The sequence below is a fragment of the Chlamydotis macqueenii genome, chromosome 1, assembly GCF_036417535.1.
Source record: "Chlamydotis macqueenii isolate bChlMac1 chromosome 1, bChlMac1.mat, whole genome shotgun sequence".
NCBI classification, from domain to species: domain Eukaryota; kingdom Metazoa; phylum Chordata; class Aves; order Otidiformes; family Otididae; genus Chlamydotis; species Chlamydotis macqueenii.
The window spans coordinates 49,814,596-49,838,115 of record NC_141556.1 but is presented as its reverse complement, the minus strand read 5'-3'; the positions used below and the strand labels follow the sequence as shown (position 1 = coordinate 49,838,115).

At 39.5% G+C, this 23,520-nt stretch overlaps 1 protein-coding gene across 1 annotated transcript in view; it reads left to right on the top strand.

Moving 5' to 3' along the window:
- The window catches only part of FGD6 (FYVE, RhoGEF and PH domain containing 6), a 74,078-nt gene that overhangs the window by 25,357 nt on the left and 25,201 nt on the right, over positions 1 to 23,520 (top strand). Inside the window, exons 3-8 of the mRNA XM_086750488.1 lie at positions 3,619 to 3,766; positions 7,434 to 7,501; positions 7,594 to 7,624; positions 15,932 to 16,083; positions 16,923 to 17,079; positions 18,317 to 18,404. Coding sequence (XP_086606614.1) covers positions 3,619 to 3,766; positions 7,434 to 7,501; positions 7,594 to 7,624; positions 15,932 to 16,083; positions 16,923 to 17,079; positions 18,317 to 18,404 — 644 coding nt within the window. The remainder of the gene's footprint in view (positions 1 to 3,618; positions 3,767 to 7,433; positions 7,502 to 7,593; positions 7,625 to 15,931; positions 16,084 to 16,922; positions 17,080 to 18,316; positions 18,405 to 23,520) is intronic.

Sequence of the window (23,520 nt, the reverse complement as noted above, 5' to 3'; positions counted from 1 at the left end):
TCAGTAAATACAGAACTGCTTTCTGTTTCGACAGAAAAGTCATAGTAGTTATGATAAAAGGTTAAGGCATAAGGTACAACGAGAGTCACATGTTTTCCAGTACGTGGCTGATAAAGGCAGATCAACCCAGTGACTTTGTCACCATCTGCTCTGCAGAAGAGGACAACCAAAGATATAGCCAGGAGCGCATCTCCCCATGGCTTCATCCTATCCCCAGTTTGTTTGATGCTGGAAAACGGCAGGGTGTGAACTGACTTTTGATCATTAATCACCTAATCATTCACTGTGTTTTTTTTTCTTTAAAAACACAGAAAGAAGAAAAAAAGGAAACTACAAAAAACCCTCAACAAAATATATCAGGTAGAAGAATCTGAGGGCTGTGTTAGGCTGTAAGCTGAGCCATTACAGGATAAAGATGTATCAGGACTGCTCTGAGGTGCTTTGGCTGGTGGAGCAAATACTGTAGGCAAGATTTGGTAGATGGCTCTCTCAGGTCTCATAGTTTTCTTTACACACATAGTAGGTTTATACACACCACAAAACCAAGAAAAGGAGTTTATTCCTGAAACACTGTTGTAGTCATAGGAAGAAAAAAAATATATGTTGAGTAAAAAAATATATGAGTCTCACCTTTGCACACTTAGTAAACATCCTAAATCATCAGTAGTTAATTATTTCGTCGTAGTTCAGCCCCGATCGGGACCAGACTATGCAGTCTCTCTCTCATCTTCTGGTAAATTATTATATGGTGGGGCTTCTTCAGCACATGTCACCTCTTCCTCTGGTGGCATTCCAAGTTGCTGTGTGGAATCCTACACGACGAGTTGCAGAAGCTACCACCTTAGGCCCCCCCTCACTAAACAAAACCACAACATATTTAAAACTTTCTGTAGCTATTTTACTGACACTTTCTATTAAATAAGCCAATTCTTCACCCAACACAGGCCAGCTGGTTTGATCTTCATCCTTCAGTGGTGGCTGGGTTATGTTTGCGCAAATAGAATACAGCCTCACCTAGAAATATGCTTGTTTCTGACTTCAAAAAGGGCAGGTTTTCTGAAATTTTAAGTGTTAACATAGTTGCCCTGAAATGTTTATATGGAGAATAATAGCAAAATCTGGGAGTGGGCATCTGGTAGAACATGCTTAGGCAAAAAACTTGTGATTTCACAAGTGTGAAAATAATGTTTTCTTGGTGGGAAGGAATCCTAGTTAAAGGAAATTAAAACAGCAATTAAAACAAATATTAAGGATAGGAAAAAGGGCACAAGATATACATTAATAGAAGTAAATGTTAATGAATAAGGGACTAAAAAGTGAATTACTATATGGTTAGAGATAAAGTGCTTAATACACTTTACAGTGGGGAAAAAAAAAATCCCAGATCAGATGTAGATTCAGTGACAGATGTGCATGGTAAAACTGTAAATAATTTAGTGGAGGGAGGAGTAGCAGCAGTTATTTCTATTGCCGGTTTTGAATAAAGCAGGGGGATATATCTGCCTCATGTAATGCTGCAGATGAAGTAAAGATGTTTGTCATCTGTAAAATAAAAGGATATGAGATAGTATCTGCTAAAATAAACATTCTCAGGCCAACAGGTCATTTGACTGTGAATTAGGTAGACTAGACAAGAAGTTTTCCGAATTGCTGAAGTTAACAAGTAACTGCAGAAGTCTTAGCATCCTGCTACTGTGGTCCCAGGGGAGGCTGCAGTGAAAAGCTGCTTTTTTGCCTTCCCGAAGCTTGCAGAGGCTCCACAGGAACCGTCCCTGGTGTACTCCATGCACTGTTGTCATCAGCACTCGTCTCTCTGGTGACCCACTCTCTTCTTGTGTGAAGTCGATAATTTCCAAACTGAAAAAAACGGGTGTCTCTCTGCACCCTGGGTGCTGCAGTCTTGGCTCAGGGTCTTGTTTGAACTCTGTGATGAGCTTGCAATCGCCTTTCTTCCCCCACCCCATTTGGTTCTGGGAGACAGAAACTGCTTGGGTGTTTCCTGAGTCCTTCCTGTGTTGTCTTAATAGAGCGAAGCTATTTTAATCTTTTCTACGTCTTCGTGGCTGTCCTCAAGGCCAACTTATCTTGCCTTCATCTCTATATTTCCATTTGTGATCAGCATTTGTGTGTTGTTTCGTTCTATTTGTTTAACTCTGCCTTGAGCATTGAATAATCAACACCTTGCCGTGGCTGCTGGAGCATCCTCGCACAGCTGGTGTCCTTTACTTCTGCTGTTCATGTTACTGGCAGCCACCTCCCATGGGATCCATGCTGATAGGTTTTCTTTCTGGTAATTATGGCATTTAGAGGTGGTGAGTCTGAAAATTTACCCTACATCCTTGCTTTCTTGTGATTCAAAGTTAGGAAAAGAAAAAATCAGTCGTAACCATCCCTCGTGTAGGGAGGCAGAGAGCAGCTCTGTGGAGAAGTGCGTAGCCCTGACAGACGTTGGCTGCACAAAATCAGACGGTGATCAGCACAGGGAGATCTCTACTGTGGCTGCGACAGCTCGGGGGCGAGTGTTTCTGGGTTTGCTTCTTGTTTTGTTGGATAGCTAATCACTTTTGGCTCATCATCACAGTAGGCCTGTGGCATCCCAGCATCTTTTTGCAGGCCTTGAAGACAGATGATGTGAGTTTAGACACAGCTTTAGTGTAATTGGCAGTTACCAGGTATTTTTAAGGATTAAAAGTAAGAGCCCAGCAATTTGTTGTGTTTCTGTGTAAGTTTACCAAAACTTCAGGCTCTGTTTCCTCTAGTCTCTGTTTTCTTCTTTTTTCTTTCCCCACTCCCTTTTTATTTTCTTCTAGAATTGCATTTCTTAAATATCTACTGAAGCTGTCAAGGCTGGTTAAAGGAAGAAGGTTGTGTGCCTGTCTAATGCGATTTCTATATTGTGAATACAGCTGAAGCTAATGAAAAGAGACCTCTCTAATCACTGTACAGCAGCAGAAGAAGGTTGTATTTTATAGCTTTGACAGCTACCTGGAAGGTGTCTGTCTCTGGGGGATGGGAGTTTTTAATCACAAAAGATTCTACTTTCTTGTTTTTAAGAATTATTGGCCAGAACAGTTATAATATTGCTATCCCTGATGCAGTTGTTTAGCGTATGTATTGAGAAACAACCCTGTATAGATACATGCATCTACAATTTAAGACAGAAAGCTCCAGTCTGATTCCTGTATGTGGAAGAAGTCCTGATGGTATGAGACAGAGTAGAGCAAAGCGGCTGTGATCTTTCTTTATCCTTCTGGCACACAGTACAAGTGTTGCAATATAGATGCACCTACCAGTAAGGGACTGGATTTGTCAAACTTTGCTATCAGGCAAACTCTGATGGACAAGAATAACATAAATACTCCAAAGGCACTCTGGCTTTTGCTCGCTGTCAGTGAGCATTGTATCAATACCAGTATAGGGAAAGCATTGCAGAGTTATGAGTCCTTAACCGAGTGGTAGACTGTGTAAAAGCCTACCACTGTTGTCATCTCCAGACTACCCACTGCTGTTTTCAATGTTTCTGATACTGAGTAGACCACTTATTGTGGGGTAAAACAGAAAGCTCTTTGCATAAAGAAAGTATGGTATGTGTATCGACTATACCATTTTCAATTTTAGGTCCTTAGAAGAACACCATGATCATCCTAACATGGTAATGGGAGATCTTCAGTCAGATGAAGAAGATATTATGAACAGTTCTGATGAAGATGATGACACAAATTCCGATTCTAGCAAAGGGGAGTCTGATCCTCAAGAAGATAAACAGGTATCTTTTCCTCTTTATCTTCTGAAGCTATTTCTCACTCTTGCACTGTTTTGTAAGTTGTAACCTGTTGGGATATTTTCAAATAAAAAGCATTGAGATAACATAACTTTATATATTTCTTTTCATCATTCTTATTGTTTAGTGTTGGTTTTTTTTTATATAAAGTTTTAATTTAACATGCATATATTAGCCTGATATTAAGAGGTCAAGTTCAGAAATATGCCACTAGAAAGTGTGCGTTGCCTGGCATATTTGTTCTTAATCTTTCACTGAGTTATGGAGCTGTAGAACTGCCTACCATGCCCCTCTAACACAGTTACATGCATAGATGTATATTTAGAGATCTTCAGTTCTGAGACTTGTAAATACCTCTTAATGAGGCTATTGATACCTCACAGATCCTAGAGTGCACAATGTCTCTTGTGCACTGAACATTTAAAATCAACCTTTGATTTGTTAGCCTTGGTGAAGCCCAAGGAGGAAAGGAGCCAGGTGAAGGTTGCAAGGTCCTTCTGAAAAATCTTTCAGAAGCTGTAGTTTTTCCTGGATGGGCCTATTTTGGGGGGTCTCAGCCACAAAGCAAAGGCTGTGTCCCAGTAACCATTTCTGCGCAGACAGCTTTCTTGTGTTTGCAGGTTCTGCATACTATCCTGGCAAATCACTGCTTCGTGCACAGGGGACAGATACTACGAAAAAATTTTTTGCACTGAGGGTGGTGGAACACTGGAACAGGTTGCCCAGAGAGGTGGTAGATGCCCCATCCCTGGAAACATTCAAGGCCAGGTTGGATGAGGCTCTCAGCAACCTGATCGAGTTGAAGATGTCCCTGTTTCTTACAGGGAGTTTGGACTAGATGACCTTTAAAGGTCCCTTCCAACCCTAACGATTTTGTGATTCTATGATTAAACCAGTTTTTAAGTCTTGCTTTTCAATGGCACGAAAAACAAACGGCTCAACCTGCCTTTCAGCATTTAAGTTCCCTAATTCATTTCTTTGGTGCTGAGGAGAGACAGTGGGTGTGTGTGCCAGAGACCTGTCGTCGTAGGGTAGCAGAGCCACCTCTATAGCCCTTGGAGGAGCATAAGCCACACTTGACTCCTGTGGTTGAGTTCTGACTTTCTGCTAGCCTCTGCAAGTGCCAGCTTGGAATGATTTCCCCTATTTTAACTTTTTTTCTACTTCAGATGAGGAGCAGGAAGGCAACACTAACTACTTAGAATAAAATGAAGTTCTATGGTTCCTATCCCTCTCCTTGGGATGGGAACCATATTTATTTCTCAGTCCTGGATGCCCTGACACCAGCCTGCCCATAGACCAGTGCCTCTCCTCAGGACCAGTCCTGGCAGCTCTCTTTTCTTTGATAGTAGTTGTATTTGTTTCCTTTACCTAAAAATTAATAATAAAAAAAAAAAAAAAAAAGGCAATGAGACTTTAGTGCTGGAAGAGAAGATTTGATTATGATGTGTCAGACCTGAATGTCATTTAACCAGATCTTCTGAGAGGAATTCATTGGGGGAGGGAGGGAGAGTTGGGACAAAAGCTTGTTCCTGTGAAGCTAAGCTGGACTGTACCTGTATTGAAGCTAACTGACTTTGCGTGCTTCTAGAAATGCTCTCAGCCTTTCATGATGGAGTTTTACAGGAAAGCATCCCTGTTACGAGGCTTCTCAGGCAGGTTTGGTGGAGTAATCCGGCGCTTGCTATGCAGCATCTGCTCATCAGCTTGCTTCGGCTGCCTGCGGCACGTGCAGCTGGCAGCTGGGGATTAACAACCAACTTCCTAACAGGGAGAGCAGCTGCAGAGAGAATGAACCACCCTCTGCATTGGCCATCAGCTGGGCTTGTTTTTATTTTTCCTTACCACAAGCATCTGGCTGTTTTGATGCTTTTTATCTATTAGAGCAGATACAAGGTTCCTTCCCAATGCCACGCCTGAGAGCCCAGTTTGTATCCCTTTGGTTCTCCCAGTAGAGACTCCTTTAAGCCCAGTGTATTTTTGGCTGAACAAATGCAAAGTGGCCTTTTCAGTGCCAGCTGGTATGTGAAAAGTCTTTCAAATGGGGTTGAAAACAGACTGTGATATCTTGTTTTGTAATTGTTTAGCGATAGCATCTTGTTCTCAAAATACTAATTTTCATCTCATTTGCAACTGTCACATCTATGGTGATGGCAGACACCTTGCTCTGCATAATTGACTTACTTGTGAATTCAGTCTTGTAGGGAGCGTGTCAGCTGTGCTTTCTAAAAAGCCATCGAGGTCTGAGGATGGGTGTTACAATCTCACCTGAATCCTTTTGACCCTCACTGGCTAGATCTAAATGTTTTTTTGGAAATAAGTTTAATTTTAGAAGTAAAATCTCAGCTCTGTGTGAAGATGTCTATGTAGTATGTAAAATAAATGATGTATTTTGTATATATGTGATGCAACACCAAATTAGAAACTTAGACATTCATTTTAATTTATTAACTTGGCACTGTGTCAATTAAATTCAAATGAAAAAATTAATTTAGATTTATTTTTTATTTTGACTATAACAGTATCATTAAAACCAGCCTATGAACGTCATTGGTTCCATGGTTTGACTTCCAGCCCTTGAAACTTCTTTATAGGTTCAGAGAAGACCTAAAACTCCAGATGAATCTTGCAGCATTAGTGCTTATGAACCAAAGGTTCATATATGCAATGCCACAGATATCTGCTTTTTTAGATAAACTGTTCAATACCTACATTATGCTACCATACTCAGTACAGCCTCCCCAGGGCTTCCATCACACATGTATTGTATATCCTGTGATGTTCCAGTGCCCCTCATCCACGCTCTTTCTTTGCAGCCCATTGAAACGAAAGCCTGAATATCTAATAGGTGTGGTGACAGCTGGCAGTGGAGAGGCATATGGCAAACCACGAGAGCTGTTGTGGAGAAAAGGTTTTATAGGAGTTATACTGTGTAGAAAACACTTTTACATCCTGACTACTACCCCTTTTTGCTTTGCTATACCTGTTCCTTCTAGCTGATGTTGATTTTTTGGAAGGCAAACTTGCACGCATAAAAACCAACATCATCTCCACAGTGTCTCAGGTAGATGGTGAGGGTCACACTTCTACATCTTTGCAGTACAGTTGCTATGTATTCCAGCACCCCCTTTATTAGATTGTCAGAAGCTGACTTTTCAGTGTGATTTTTTTTTTCTTTCTCTTTTGGTTTTTTTTTTGGGTAAAGAAAATATGTATTCCTTTTAAAATACTTCTGAAACCCATTTGAGTTTACTGCAAATATTACTGTATTAATCAGAAAAAAAAAACCCCAAATAATGTAGAAATATTATCTGTACTTTACTACTTTTGCAAAACAATAATTGTTACTTGCTAAGGCTTCATTCGTTATGGGCTTCAGTGCTTCCCGTAATAATTAAATAGAAAGGCTGATAGCGTTATAAAAACTACTCTTAGCTAATATTGTTTTTTCCAGCTACAAGCTAAATTGATTTTCTCACAGATCCTGGGAAGCTGGAAGATTTTAAAGCCAAGAGATTTCAAAACAGTAGAAAACATTTTTATTAGAAATAACTATTGAATAATTACAATGGATTTGAGAAACTACTAGCCAGAAATTATCTTGACAACAATTTTAGTAGATGCATAGTATAATATATAATTTTATTTGCAGAGTAAGGCATCTGGAAAGAAAACAAAGGTTTACCATATTGCCAAGGAGATCATGAGCTCAGAGAAAGTGTAAGTGTCGATGCTAAACTTAATAGCTACTCAATATCTTTTAATTGGGTAATTAAAATGTAACAATTTGCTTTTTCTTGCTTTTCTGATAGGTTTGTGGATGTGCTAAAGCTCTTACACATTGTAAGTACCCCCCCAAAAAAAAAGTTTCCTCTTCTATTTGTTTAATCCATTAAAGTTCTATGTTTAGGCTTTATTGTAATGAATGTGACTTTTTTTTTTTTTTTTTTGTGAGGTCTACATATGCAAAATATAAAAAATAATCTAATTAAGTAGAACTTTAAAGTTTCAGACTTTATATAATAGATAAATATTTTGGTGGTTCCTTCTGCATCTTCTTAATTAATGAATGCAGTCTTCCAACTGAATGGGGGTGATGCTTGAATATTGAAAATGGAATATATATCCATTTATGTTAATCAGCATCATATTTATATGCCAGTTTGTACCATAGCAACCAAGATAAAATCTTTGGTTAGAATAACTTTTAAAAGTAGTGGGGGGAGGCAGGAACAATTTACCTTTAGAAATGGTACCTAAAAATACACATTATTTAGGTAATCTAACTAATTAGCTCTAGTGCTGCATCCATCACCATGGCAGCGTATTTTTTTGGGCTGCAGTTCTTTGACAGCTGCTTGCTTTCGGGTAACAGCTGTGATTGTAGTGTGTGCAATGTGTTGTCCACAGCAAGGGTTAAGTATTTAATCCATGCTTATGCAGACCAGTCATCTGTTAAACATGTTATATTGAAGGTGATAATAGTAAATTAATGAAGAATTTAGCTTTTTCTAGTTCTGTTTTATGTGTTTTCTGTTGACTTCTAAGTGATATGTGTTTGTACCATTTTGTCACTCTATTAAGTGCAGGCATAGTGATTTTTTTTTTCCTTGAGCAACAGAAGTGGTTATATTGCAAACAGATGCGTTGATCTATCTCGGTCTCTTGAGAAGCATGTTCTGTGAAACTGGGAACAAAGGCTCTTATAGACGGATGTATACAGTCCTGTAATACGGAGGTCTTTCAGGAAACAAAAAACTTACCACACCATTTGCTGATTCTTCTTTTGCTTTCCATTTTAGTAATTGATTTTTTTACTCTGTTCAAGCTTGTTTTTTTAAAAAGCTGGATCAGGCAGTTGCAGCCAATGTATAATTTATATTCAACATGGTTTCTAGTACGGAACTCAAGCTTCAGTACTGATTAAAGGAAGAGAATTGTCTTAATGAGCATAGACAAGTTTTAAGCTATGTGATTTTGAATTATCATATTTTTCAGGCATGTAACTGATATCTTAAAGGTGTTTTCGCTTTTCAGTGTACCAGTTCTTCAGATAACATGCAGTACTGGAAGGAAAGGCCATTGGTGAGGAGGATGCAGGCAAGTGGAGGAGGAATGTGGGAGAGAGAAAATAGTAGGGAGTTTAGGAAGTTTCCTGGATAAACATAAGGTAATCTGGACAGTGTAAATGTGCAGTGTTGTAGGAGGCGTTTTGCTTTTTTTATCGGATAACTCACAGCTCTATTTATGACAGTATGGTAGTTTCCAGCTGCCAAATACAAACCATTAGAAATGTTTTTGTTGGCTAGCAGTAGCAATCAACATGTATTCAGCCTGGTCTAACAGAGAGGATGCTAGGCTAGAAGCTGAGGAAATACTTGTCTGTTGGCCTGCAGCATGAACTTTTGTGAGTGTCCTGGTCAGAGAGGACACCACTTTTGAGGCTCCGTGTGTGTGCATTCTTCATGGAATAAAAATTGCCATACCTGATAAAGGTTGCAGAAACACTTTTTTTTTTTTTTCCACAGAGTATGCCTGAGGGTTTGCATATGTTCATCACAGACATCATTAAATCTGTTTGTTTAATCATATAATTCTTATGGATAATATTTAAATGTTCATAAAACAACCCTTGTTTTCATGTTCACTGAACCACTTTGGCTTACTACCTTCAGTGTCAGGGTTACTAACTGACAGTGAAGCAACCTCTGACAGATTTCTGGAACTAAAATTTAGGTTCTCCCCAGGCTAGGCTGTTTTACCTGTGGTAAAGATGTGGCTGGTCAGGCAAGCTTCCATTACACCTTCTGAACCCTCTATCAGTGGCTTTCCGAAGAGTAAATACTTGAAATTTAATGACTAATTCCATTAGTGGTGATCTGAAATTAATAGTATTCTCCTCAGTCTGTCTTACCAATGCCAGTTAATGCAGCTGATGGCTTTTAGTACAGCCAGGGAACTGGACTGTTGATGTAAGAAAAAGATTTTGAAGTTGCTACTGCTTAGAGCATTTGAAGTGGAGTCTGAAACAGTTGAGAAGCTGGGAATGTGGTTGCAAAGTGGTTACAAGTACCACTGGTTTTTGGGTTGGTTTTTTTTAGCATTTTTTTTTGTTTTATATTGACAAAGTCAAATTAGGTGAAGCAACTTTTCCAAGACACTAGGGTGCCTGCCTATTTGGACACTGTCACACTTTTTAAGTACATGTGGCTGTTTCTGTTGAAGACAGACTACAAAAATTCTGTAGAAAATGATAAATACTTGGGGACACTTCTATAATCTCAAATAAGCTGGTCATAACAGAGGCAAGGGACTTAACTGGCTCTGCACAGTGGCATTCTCTCAGAAATACTCTGTGAATGGGATTGCTTGAGGGAGGAATCAAACATTAGATGTAATCTTGAATTCTCTGTATTTCTGTTAACTACTGTAATGCTCTTTTAGAGGACAAAATTCCAGTAAAATGCTGTTCCTAACTCCTGAAAACAGATATGCTTAATTCAAACCAGCTTATCTGTATGCATCTTTGTGAGATGGTTCATGTATGGCTTCTAGAGGGTAAACAAGTGTTGAGAATATGCAAGAAGTGCTTTTTCTTCCCTAAGGGCACTTGCAGGAAAAAAAGGAACCATGAACTAGATGTAAAATGTAAGTGACATAAGAGAAATAAGTAAGCTTGTCACCTGCTGTCTGAGGTGATCTATGCCCAAAAAACACCTGGTGTTACTGGAAAAGGAGTAAGTATCCTGCTAGGGTATGAGCAGTGAGGCTTCTAGTCCAGTGGAGGAACGTGCTTTTTGGGATGGCTCCTTCCACTGCAGGGCTTAGTGTGTGATGTTGTGCTGTGTGAGTAAAGAAAACCTTAGGCCTGCAGCCTTTTGCCTGAGCCTTTAGACCTGTGGTTCTGACTTACATCCCCCAGTCCTTTCCTTATTAGGACTCTGAGAGCAAGTAGGATGTTGTCAGGAGGCATCTGTAACTTTTCTCCAGCCACGATATCAGCCTCTTATTGGAGAAGTCAAACATATTTCCCCACCTCCGCCTTTATTATGTGTCCTTCCAGGGGCACCTACAAGAGTGGGAAATTCTGTTTTAATAGGTTTTCATTTTCAGAAGACACTTGCAAAATTATATATTAAAAAAAAAACCTATGTGTAGTAAACGTAGACTTTTTGTATATTGCAGCCAAATGTTATGAAAAAGAATTCATAATAGATTTGGAAGAATAATGTAGTAGGCGTATTGAGGAATAAAATAGCTATTGGTTTTGGAGCAAAGAAAGTCCTGACCTCTGGTTCTGGCTTACAACTGACCTACTGTTTGGCTGTGAAAATTTCTCTCAACCTTCAACTTTTTCTCCAACTGTAAAACTTTATTCCTTGACCAGTCTGTGGTGGATATGCTGATAAATTTTTAGTCTATGAAGTGCTTTAAAATTGCTGATTGAAACATTTGATAATGAATTGCAGCTGTAGTCATCTTATTAAAAAGGCTAATGGAATAGTTTTGGTTTGCAAGGAAACATTGGTCTACTACCCAGCCTATTCCTTGAAATAACATTCTGGGAATATGCTACAGTCAAATAATCGATTATTGTAAACATTTAACTATATTATATTGTTAAAGGCTTATAAATGATTTTACTACCTGAGAAAAAGATATGGAACTAGCTTTCCAGAAGCAGTCTCATCTGTTTAAAAATGTCATGATCCACACTTACTCATGGTCTTCATTAACTATCATTGCTATAGTTTAACTTCACAGTCTATGGCTAATAGTCTAACTATAATTAAGGCTGCCTATTTATATTTCAAATAATGTGTTTGTGAAATCATCCGTAGCGGTATTCCTGGCAGTCGTGTTTACAGTTTGTCACATAGCAGCCTGGCTGTTCCCCAAAGCGTGAAACTTCCTCCCTGTCCCTCCTCCCCGCCTCATAGGATATGCGTGTGTGTGTGTGTTTTCCTTGAAAAGCGTCCAAGTGCAAACATATTTTTTTCCTTAAATTAAACTGATATTTGAGCTATCTGCAGGTGTATTTAGCTGGGAGTTGTACGTTAGCGGAAGGGATTATGGCTTGTTTTTGCTTTGCTGATGGTATGTTCTAGGAGAGCAGATCCAAGATGAATATTGGTTGAAGCCTTAGGAATAAAATACTAGACCGTGTTTAGATCACATACTTCTTTCTCTTCCAGTTAAATTTATGAGAAGTTTTGCTTTTAGCCTTTTGAAATTATTTTCATTCAACTATTAGATACCTGAAGGTGCCCTTAACCCAGGCAGCGGCTGAGTGACGGTTTAGTCTGGTCAGTACCTAATTTGCTTTACAACTAAACTTATTCCTTTGCTTCCTAGACTGACACGGGCAGGTTGCTTCGCTGCATGCTAGGAATCCTCCGGTGGAAAGAACAGAGAGGGATTGTGACTCAGGGCCTTCGTGAAGGGGAAGCGCGTGGGCTGATCTCAGATGATTCACAACAGGGTCAGAATTATTTTAGATATCATGGCCCTTTGCTTATTTAAGGAAGCTTTATCGAAGGAGGGCTGGGAGGAAACAAAAGCAGCGATGGTGGTATCCTCCTCAAATATTGTTTAAAAACTGCACAGCTCTAGAGGGAGTGTATACTAATAGGATAAACAAAATTCCTTAAACATGTTCAAGTTGAGAATGTTTTATCAGGCAGTAATTCAGCAATAATATGTACTCAGAAGCCTTTAAAACTGCCTAAACTAGATTTTCACATGGACAGGTACCCAGTGGGATGCTGTCTTAGTCTAGAGTCGTTTAAGACTGTTTCTGGTTTGGAAAGAATGTGCTTTCCAGGGACCATGACGAGTGCTGTCCTCTTAAAGTAGGTGTGTGAAGACACTTGTCTTTGCCTAAGGAGTCAGAAGTGATATCAGAAGATTATTATTGGACCAAAATATAATGTAGAACTAGAAACTGTAAACCAGCATTTCAGAAAGTGTACAATAGTCTCCCCCCTTCTGAAAGGAAGAATTATCCTGGTAAGAAGCTGGAATGATTCAGTATAACTAGCATAATCTTTTGTTTTCTGTCGTGCAGGATATGAAACTTCTGTCTAGACTTGCAAATGGTGTTTTTCATAAGCACATTAATTCCAAAACATGGCAATTTTTTATTTTTAATGAGTAAGATTGTAATATTTGAGAGGCTCATTTTTAATTAGAAAAATCTCTCTCTTTAAAATTCACTGTAAGGAATTGCTGCATTGCTTCAAACAGAATAATTTCTAGGATAACTCAGGTGACGGTCTTTGAACAGGCTGTTGAAAGCAGTGCTCTTCAGCGGTGTTAGATACTACTATATGCTAAATATGTTTGCAATAGGAATCACTTCTTGCAGGTATATATAGATATTAGAACAATGTGTATATTATTTGCAACAGTGATTTCTTTTTTTATTTGGCAGTGAACGGATTTAGTTTTAGAGGAATTAGCTTCTGGTGCACTAAATGACTATCACTGCAATTTATAATTTCTAAGTCATTCACCTACTTGTGTAAAAAGTTGTCCTTGTCTGAATACATTCCGCCCTTTGGAGTGAAATTTCCGAGCTTACTTTTAAAGTTAACATATTTTACATTTGGTAGTTAAAACAGACCTATTCTATGTTTTGTCCTTTTGGATAAGAAATTACTTTCTCAGAAGGCCAGTACCTTCAAGTGTAAACACTGTTAACTCCAACCTTGTTATGTTTGTTTGACTTGTCCTACCCCCACTCCTCAGGCATGCGCTCTCTGCCTTCAACTCTTAAGTTTATCTCAAGATGAACTTGGCATGACAGTTACTTCACACCCACTGCCAGGTTAAAAATAAATCTTAATGTGATTACAGTGACAAATGCATTGTACTGCTTCTCTACTGAAGTCTTGATAATTAAAAAAAAAAGAAAAAAAAACATTCAAGTTTAGCTCTTTTGTTGTTTAGCAGGCTGGTTTGCATCATTTGAAAGCTTCACGTTATCTTTCTTCCCTGCGTTTCCTCTCTGCAGGCCTTCCTCCGTTTACTCAGTTGTGGAGGTGTGATGAAACAAAGTTCTAATTGGCTGTTCTAGTGACAGGGTCTTTCATGTAGTGATCCAAAGCCTGATGAAGCTGATGGACTTAGGATCAAGCTAGTCGAAAAACCAAATCTGTATTTGGAAAACATCCTGCAGACTCTTTGAATGCTATATCTAGAAGTTAAATAAATGCTCTTAACTACAAATGACATTCCTGTCTTATCTACTGGTGCTTAAACCTGGCTCCCTGCTCTCCTTTCATTGTTTGGTCAGGGAAAAGCCTGGGTTGTTGATTATGCTACAGACAGAACTGCTTTTCTTTTCATCATGCAAGTAGCCTTATAACATTCAGACAAAATTCTTGTTTCATCCCATGGTGAAGTACATACAGTATACTGTGTGTGGATGTGATTTGGGGGTGGGGGGGAGAATATTATCATAATATGATGATGCATTTTGCATGAAGCTCTCCAGAATGCCGCATTTGAGCTTTTGCCATTGTAATTCCATGTATCATTTCAGTGTTAAGCAATGCCCTAGGGTCAGCAAAACCCCATAAGATGCAGCTGGTAGTTAACCTATGTGTCACTAGTCTGCACAGAGGATGTAAAACAGAACATTTCCATATGAATACTGCCATCTGTTTTTTAACTCCCTTGCATTTAGTTCTCAGCCTTGCCTCATGACAGCCATCGCCCTGTATCTCCTTTCAGTCTCTTGTCATAACTCTGCCCAGTCACAGCCTTGGTGACCCAGAGGGTCACAATGCAAGAAAGTGTGTCTGGAGCTCACGCTGCCCAGAGCTGATGTAATGAGGCGAGGGGGTAGGGGAAAGTTGAGACTTAAGTTGGAGAGACCCTAAATAGTGCCAGATGCTGGACTGCTGAGATAGCCAGTAAGACCTGTAGTAATAGACCTGGGTCGGGGAAGGAGGGAGCTTAATTTTTAATTTTTTTTTTTTTTTTCAACCTGAGGACCCTATAGATTTTCAAAGGCAAGTGTGGACCTATGCACATTTAAAATACAACTCATGACTGTACTTAGGAACACATTGTTTAGTCACCATTTCCAGGCCACCTATAGAGTGTGCATGCATTATCAGGTTTCAGCAGACCGCAAACTTGAAAAGAGCTATTACGGATTGTCTTTTTTCCACTGTTGCCAAATTCAAGTGCAAGATGATAATACAGCACACCACATAATCTGAATTTTCTTTTTTGTCAGTTTAGACAGTGTTATTCTTCAAGTGAAATGCTGAATTGCTAACCTTTTCTGAAAATTGTGTTTGCATGTGATTAGGGAAAATACCTCGCCTAATGCATGTTGAGTTTCATTATGGATACTATCCTGGCCATGCTGACTTGTGTGGGGCCAAGATTTTAATTCTAAATAGTTTAATGAGAACCAGTAAGCCTCACTTCAGTCCTATTGGGGACTGGTTGTAGCATAAAAATGCTACAAGATCCTTCAAGTGCAGGCGGGATTTTCTTCCTCCCTGTAAATGTTTTGAAGGTACCAGTGTTGGTTTTGACCATTATTAGCATTTGAAATCTCGTGCTTCCTATGTATTTTTGTTAGATGTTGATTTTCCTGCATGTAGAAGGCCTCCTATGTAGAGTAACTTTGTGATACTACATTTTAATCCAAGACTCATCTCCTCTGAAAGGGCATTTGTAGATGACTTATGAAAACTAGTATGATTTTAAAATAATGTATTATGATTGTATTAGCTGATATTTTTTGCTTTTTGACCCAAATCTTAGCAAGAAGATACTCAAGACTACCAGTACCTTCGCAGATAGAAGCTTTTTCGCCCCCATAGTTTCCTTGTATGTAGTAGCACCATGTCCCTTAAGGGCGTGTTACAAAAATAATGAAAACAACTACAGTATGCCTACAGGAGCAAGAAAGTAAAGCTCTAGCGTAAAACTAAAGGGATTAAGGCAGTCCCGGGAGAGTAAGTTGAAGCTGTAGAGAAACATAACCCAGATGGTACCCGCCTTGCCTTCGGTAATAGGGAGCAGCGCCTGGAATGTCTGCAGAGAAAACCCCGTTGTCTGTGTTGGTGCTTTGAAGGCTGTTCGCTCATGGGAAGGGGGGTTTCTGTCCTCTTTGTACTCCGGCAGGATTTCCGGGACGCTGTGGCACATGCCTCTAGGCAGCTTGGAAAGCCAGTGATTGAGGACAGAATCCTGAATCAGATCCTGTACTACCTACCTCAGCTGTACGAACTCAATCGGGACCTTCTGAGGGAACTGGAAGAGCGATTATCTCACTGGTGACTATCAATAAAGGGATACCACTCCTTTGATGTTGTTGAAATTTATCTGTGGTGCTTATGTGACTCCATGTGACCACGGTTCAACTCTTGTTTGTGTTTGACGTGCCTTCTTAAATTACAGAATTGACTTGGAAAGTATGGGATATAACTTTCTGTTTAGATGTTCTTTTTGCAATTTAAATGTATCTAGAAAGGTCCAGGAGGCATGTCAATACATATTTTTAGCAACCGCACATTTTTATTTAAAATTTCATTTTTAATTGTAAGTTCTAGTCCTTGCATGGGCATGATAAGTGGACTGATTTCATTAGATGGAGGCTATCCTGAAGACCAGTTTGGATTTTAAAGGTAGCTGAGATCTACTAACCAGACATAGCGCTGACTGACAGCCACAATCCCGGTGAAGTCCATTCTCAGTTACACTGGTGGGTGGATCTAAATCAGTTATACAAAGCCTACTGACAAAAGCACTGAAATGGGTAAAGTCCATAATCTCATGCTTCCTACTAAGGGATGGAGACTGTATCTTGAAGTTTGCAGATCTGCCTCCTCAGAAATCCAGCTTGTACTAAAGTGTTCAGAAGGTTCAAGACCATTTTAAACAGGCTGTGTATTAAGTGGTTGTCATCTGACAGTAAATTAGTGTGTCAAGATGTGCCTGGTAAGGTTTTTCAGCATAGCTCCTGACATGGATGTCAATCTGCTGAACTGTAAGCTTTTTGTTTAGAACATAAACTGGCACATCTTACTGGGAAAAAGATTGATGTTTTGGTGTAGGGTTAAGATATACATTCTTTTTAGCTCTTCCTAATTGCCCTATTTTTTTTTGTTTCTAGGCTTGAACATCAAAGAATTGCTGATATATTTGTTAAAAAGGGTCCCTACTTAAAGATGTATTCAACTTACATCAAAGAATTTGATAAAAATGTTGCTCTATTAGATGAACAGTGTAAGAAGAATGCAGGTTTTGCTTCAGTTGTCAAAGACTTCGAGGTACTGTAGTATTTTGTAAGATATATCCTATTTTGTGGCTTTTCAGCAGTTGTGATCTTCCATAAGGCTTGAGACTTTCCTCCAATTTGTTTGGGTTTGGGGTTTTTTTTGGCTGTGGTCTTGGCTTGAGACTTAGTAGAGTGGAAGTGGGAAGAAGTAAATTTGTATTTTGTGAAGTAACTAGTGATTTTGGCTGCCACTGTGAGATATGGTAAAGGACCTTAATTTTCTGAAAATGCAGCACTTGCCACAAATTATATCAAACACACATTAACAAAATCTCTAGCTGCTTTTTCTTTTAGTTTTGTCTCCTGATCATACTATGCACCAATTAACTGTCCTATTTTAACCAAGTTAATTTTTCTACCACATCATGGGGCAGTAGCTTACTCATGGGAATGGTGCTTCATTTCAGTTGCAAACATTAAAAAGTGAATTTTCTCATCTGCATATTTCTCGAAGTTTCCAACCCAGCGCATGCAGCAATCAAATGAAAGCTGATTCATGCCCCTAAGAGCATTGCCAGATTTTTACGTAACTCCCTTAGAATAAATCAGAGAAGAGGTGCAAGCTCCATAAGCACGTGATCCACACAAACTGTGAATTTACCTCCTATGACATGGGTTTACCCTTAGGTAATCCCAGATCTCTTTTCTTAAGAGTGGTTAGAAAGGCTGCTTACAGTGGGCGAAGGAAGAGCTTGAGATAGAATCAGCAAAGACAGGAAGAAGACAAGAGACCTTTTTAAGGACTTTGGTGTTTCTGATGCACGTTATTTTGAATGCAAGCCCCAGATAATTAACGTTTTTGAAGCATGGATCTTTTAATTCTGTGATGTCTTTAGGGGTGTGGATTAATTAAACCTTAAGTGAATGCTGCCATCTTCTCTGCCTTTCTGCCTTGCAGAGATTACAAAGGAGAATGTTGCTCTTTCCACTGGTGTTTCCTTTATTTCTGGGAAGCTTCACCACTCTTCCTCATAAGCAAAAGCACCTGTTTTGAATCCACAGAGAGTAGGAGTGCTTACCAGTGTCTCTTAACTCATGATTAATTTTGCATTCAGCCTTCCACGCAGGGTAATACTTGCTCTATAGTGCAGTGTTTAACACTGTGGTAGTCGCACCTTTTAAAGATGAAGCTTATCCGATGTAATCGGTAGTTGCTCATAGGCATGATTTATTTGGCTGGAACCCTTGACTACCACAGAATCATTACTTATTTTGGGTGTTTCTTTCAGATGAGCCCCCGCTGTGCTAGTCTGGCCCTCAAGCACTATCTGCTGAAGCCGGTTCAGAGGATTCCCCAGTACAGGCTCCTGTTGACAGGTACAGTCAAGCTCTTTTACAGGCTTAAGAAGCCAGTCTTCACACGTCCCAGCAGACTTCTTTTCAGGCAGTTGTATTATCCATCTGTAAAGCATGTTTATCTGACTTCAGATATGTGAGGCTTCTTCAAAAACATGGCATGGGTTTAGAGGCTTTCTTTGTTAATATTGATTGCAATAAGATACACAAGCGAGGTGCTAATATTCACAGCGCTACGGTGTGGTCTCTGATGGGGCGTTCAGCAGTACTTGGTAAACATGAAACCTGTGGTGGGTTTTGTTTGTTTCTGTGATAACAGAAGCCTGTAATTCCCTTAGAGGACTGGAATGCTCCTGTTTTGGTTTGGGTTTTGTTTTTTTTTTTCTTTTTTGCTTTGTTTTGGTTTGGTTTGTTTGTTTTGTGTGGTGGTTTGGGTTTGTTTTTTTTTATGAAGGAAAAAGGAAGCATGGAAAATTGGAGCTAGGAGGAGGAAATGAAAGATATCTATGCAACTGTCAATTTCTGCAAGTAGCTTCTCCATTTTTCCCCCATCTAGGTGTTTCCTCTGTAGAATTGATTCCCTTTTAAGGCAAAACACATGTTTTTAGTGTACTTACCAGTAAGCACTTAAGACTTGTTACAGGGGCATTGTAAGCTGAAGAGCTGGTTTGGGACTAGGAAATCTGGGCTCTATACCCTGCTCTGGCACTGGCATGTTTGGGTGACCTTGAGCAAGTCATCTCCATGACGTAGTGCTCTCATTTCTGTAAAAGGACGGCAATTAGGGAGGCCTCCTTTATGAAGTATTTTGAGATGTATTTGTTGTAAGAGGGGGATGGCTCCTGTAAGGATTTGGAAATACTTAAGGCATTGTTTTTAAAAGCCATTGCTTCTTGATGAGCAATTTAAAATTAGCCTCTGTTTATGTAGTAACTGCAAAATAAAATGCTCTGTGACCTTTTTTTTTGGCTCTGTAGCAGCTTGTTGGCATTTCCCCAGCAAGTACTTAGGCTAGTGATGGTGTGGGAGATACAGACTTAAGTGTTGTACAGCAGTTACCAAGTTACTAACATGGACTGTTTTCATTTTAATCATCTCATTAAAGTAACAGGTGTTGAAAAAAGGATGACAAACCCTTATTAAATGGACTACTTTGTAGGGGAAAATCTCAGTGACTCTTAATCGATTAAATCAAATCATAAAACAGCATCTGGGGAGTTGCTTTATTTTAAAAGGATACTGACTTAGGGGCTTATTATACACTCCAAAATCAGTGGAGCTTTGGATGAGTTCAGATATTTTAATTAAAAAGGTTGAACAGAGGATCAAGACGGAGTAAATGCCTTTTTCAATAGACATAGCAAAGAGAGAGATGTCAGGGGTGAATGGCACTAAAACAAAACTTAGATGGCGAAGGGGACTTCCTCGTGACCATTATCTGTCATTGTGGCTGGGACAGGCTGGTTTAGACCTGAAAAAACTCATTCTGTGGTGATGGGGGTTGCTGCAGACCTTACTGTGGCTGCCCAGCTTTAAATTGACCTGCAAATGCAAATACTATTGACAGAAATGGGATTGCAATGCTGGCTGCTGATTTAGAAAAGTAATTTTCTCTTGTTCTATGGGAGTGATAAAAGAGGTGAGGCTAAGAATTTAGTTATGCTGGGGCTGGGGAATGTTATTTTGGATCTGTTTTGTTTGCAGTCTATCATGCGTTTCTGTTTTTCTTGAGAATTCTCACTCTTCTGTATCTCTGCGGATGACCCGTCTGCTCTGTTACCTTCCAGCAGCTCTGTGTAATATTCAGCAACCTCTGTATAGACTTGTGCTGCAAAACCTTTGGAGGACATGCAAAATATTTGTATCTGTTGTTGCATTGGTGAGATGCAGCAAGGCAGCAGCTGCCCCGGCCAAAGATCTGTGGGCAAGGGAGGAGGGGGCAGCGGGTAAGAGCACGGGAGCGAAAATAATCCAGGAAACGAAGCCACTAGGCCTGAGTCAGCAGGGATTTCTTCCTATTTAGATGTTCTGTGTCAGTGGGACAGCTTTGTACTGGTAACCTGCTGCTATACGGTCACATCACAAGACTGTCTCTGTGCTTTGAAGTGGAGTTACTTTTCTGCGAACAAAAGCAGGAGCAGGTGGACTCGTAAATCAGGCAAGGAGAGGCGCAGCTCAGCTGTGTTTCTGTTTCATTAGACAGCTTCTCCAGTCCAGCAAGTGAACCTCCACTTCTCCACATACTGGCCCCAAGCTTTATACAGCAAATACTAGTTGGGGTTTTGGCGAGGTTAGTTAGAGACCTCTGATGTCTAATAGAAAGAAATGAAGGAGAGGTGATCCTGTCCTCTCAAAACCCTCTGATTTGAGTAGATGACGTGAGACTGTACCATATGAACAGGCTCTTCATTGTCGTAGGATAAGCCTCTCTGCTCTTTTTCTCAACATAAGGTTTGCAGAGAAAGAGACTTTTATTGTCCTTAACTGGAGTATAGTGAGGGGAGGCTGAGGGGGATGAAAAATAATCCTTTCAGCACGCTGCTCCTTTGCAGGTCAGGAAGAGAGTTGTCAGACTAGAGGCCAATTACGTGTTGGGGAAGGATTGCTTTGAGTTTAACTTAATTAAATTGGACAACCTGAGACAAAAAGTAGTTAATGAAGCAGAAGAGAATTTTTAGCAGAACCGGTGATAGTTGCTGCCCCCCAGCAAGAAGGGAGAGAGAATTTTACTGGCTGCTGTCAGGTAGAAGCAGGGCATAAGGAAATTTTGTTTGTCACAGGAACAATACTTCTGTGCTTTTGTGTTGATTTTTGTTGTGTTTTGGGGATACCCAGCAGACTTACAAATTTTAATTTCTAAGTCTTCCTTTCTGAAGGTACGCTTAAGACCTTCTTAGTCTGAACAACTAAAACACATTTCAGAGGGAAAAAATTTTCTTGGCAAAGACAGTAGATACCATTCCACCTTAATATTTGACTTCTCTATTTATTTTATCTAGGAATATTTTTGCTAAATTTTTACTGTGATGTTATTCATGTCTGTGAAATTTGCTTGTCTGTATAGATTAAGCCAGTACCTCCAGAAAGTTGTTGCAAGCACAGAATTTCCAGTGTGTATTCACAGGAGAGACTAAAAATATCTGTCCTGATGCTTCTCTGAAGCTGAGTTTTAGCTATGAACTAGGGTCCACTTACCAGATATATATACAGAATTAAGATGAAAATTATGTAAGTATTTATCACTTTCAGGATTTTACAGTTGCAAGTTTTATTGGCTGATGCAATCTTGTAGTGCAAAAGCTGTCTTCCTTTTTAAATACAGAATTTTAAATTAATGCAGTTGTGTTAAAATATCTAATTTTCCCTCTTGTATTCACTGATGGTTTAAAATGATAGAATATACCCAACCAGAAATGTTTTTGAGTGATGTAAAGTGTTGTTTTGGGGAACATGTCATAAAGCATGAATATACCAAGAGATCTGGATTTAATCTCTGAATTTAGCTTTCTGGTGCAATTACTTTGCATATTAAATTGGATGTCTCCATGTACTAGGGACAAGTTCTTAGAGCGCCAGCAGTACATTTGCAGATGAGTAAATTATACCCACCTCACCTCTTGTTCCCAGCCCATAGAGGTGAGCATGTGTTTGGCAGCTTTAAGAAGCTGGTATTTCTGTATGAGCTATAAGGACTCATTCTTTATGCTGGAGTCCTTAAGATCAAGTTGCAACTGTAAAGCTTTAGCTTGTTTGCTTTATGGTGGAGTCCCAAGAGTCATCCCAAAGGCAGTACGGCACAGCTCCGACGAAAGTGCACCCATCGGCAGGCAGGGCGATGGAGAGGGAGCTGGTGTCATATGTGTGACAGGTTCCTCCAAGTTAAAAACATTGTAAACTCTTCTCAGTTCCTTTCAAAATGCCTCCTGTTGATTCCGCCCCCCCACCCCCTCACACCAACTTCTTACCAGCACAACCCGAGGTGAAGCAGGATGAACTTTGTTTTTAATGGAATACATGTCCACCTAAATATTGCACTGGAATGTCTGGTAGCTACTACAGTGCAAGATCTTGAGGGATGGGAAGGATGCAATATTTATAGAGTGTGGTTGGAGAGGTTTTGTTGCCATGTCGGACTTGTCTTAAAAGATCACATGTTGACCAGCGCCTGCTAATGATCAGACAAAACTTGGAGGAGAGCAAAAAGCTGTGGGTGTTCCTGTGGCCCAGCCAGCTCCCTCCCTGTGCTCTCTCCCTGCTTCCCTGCAGGAGTCCCCAGACGGTTCCTCTTCTGCACCCCAACCTGCTCTTCACGCTTCTCTCTTGGATCCTCCCTTAGATCTTTGCCAAAAAATTAAATTTCAGTGCCAAATATTTATCTTCCTGGAGTTCTGTTTTTCTCTAAGCTTTCATTAACTGTGGCAAGATTTCTCACTCTTTGTAGTATTTCTACTGCAGAAACATGTTTCATAATTCCCCCCCCCCCTTTTTTTTTTTTTTTTTTTTTTTTTGCATAAGGAAAAGATTACAATACACTGAGCGGTCTCTGAGGGGCATGCATGAAGCAAGACATCTTATGAAGGCAGGAACAATTGGCTCCTGATCCTTGTTGAGTAAAAGGATGAATTTGGGTAGGGCAAGCATATGGGAGTTGAATTATTTCACTCCTACATGAAACTAGTTACAACTGCAAAGCTGAAATTGAACACTTGCTAGATCAAATATGACTAGTTTTCAGTAGATCTACCAGAATCTTAATACCTCATTTTAAAAGTAATTATAAATCAGTATTTATTGATATTATCAATCTGACGTGTATTTATTTGGAAGTTTCTGGTTTGGTTTCTTTCAATTTTAAGCAGTTCAAAGCTGTAGCTTGTAGAGAATAGATGCTTGTCTTTTTACTGAGGATATATATTAATATTTGACAGGATATTGTACTTTTTGGTGAACCCCACACTCACCCAGGGAATGACAACTCAAGAGGGATGTTTTCTTGTATAGTCATACATTTGGAGTTAATTTTAGCTAAGTAAAATAGATTTTAAAACTATCAAGGCTTTAATGGATTGAGGGTGCCATCTCGTGGTTGCGGAACTAAATTTATAATTGAAAACCAAAAATGCCTATGTGAACATTG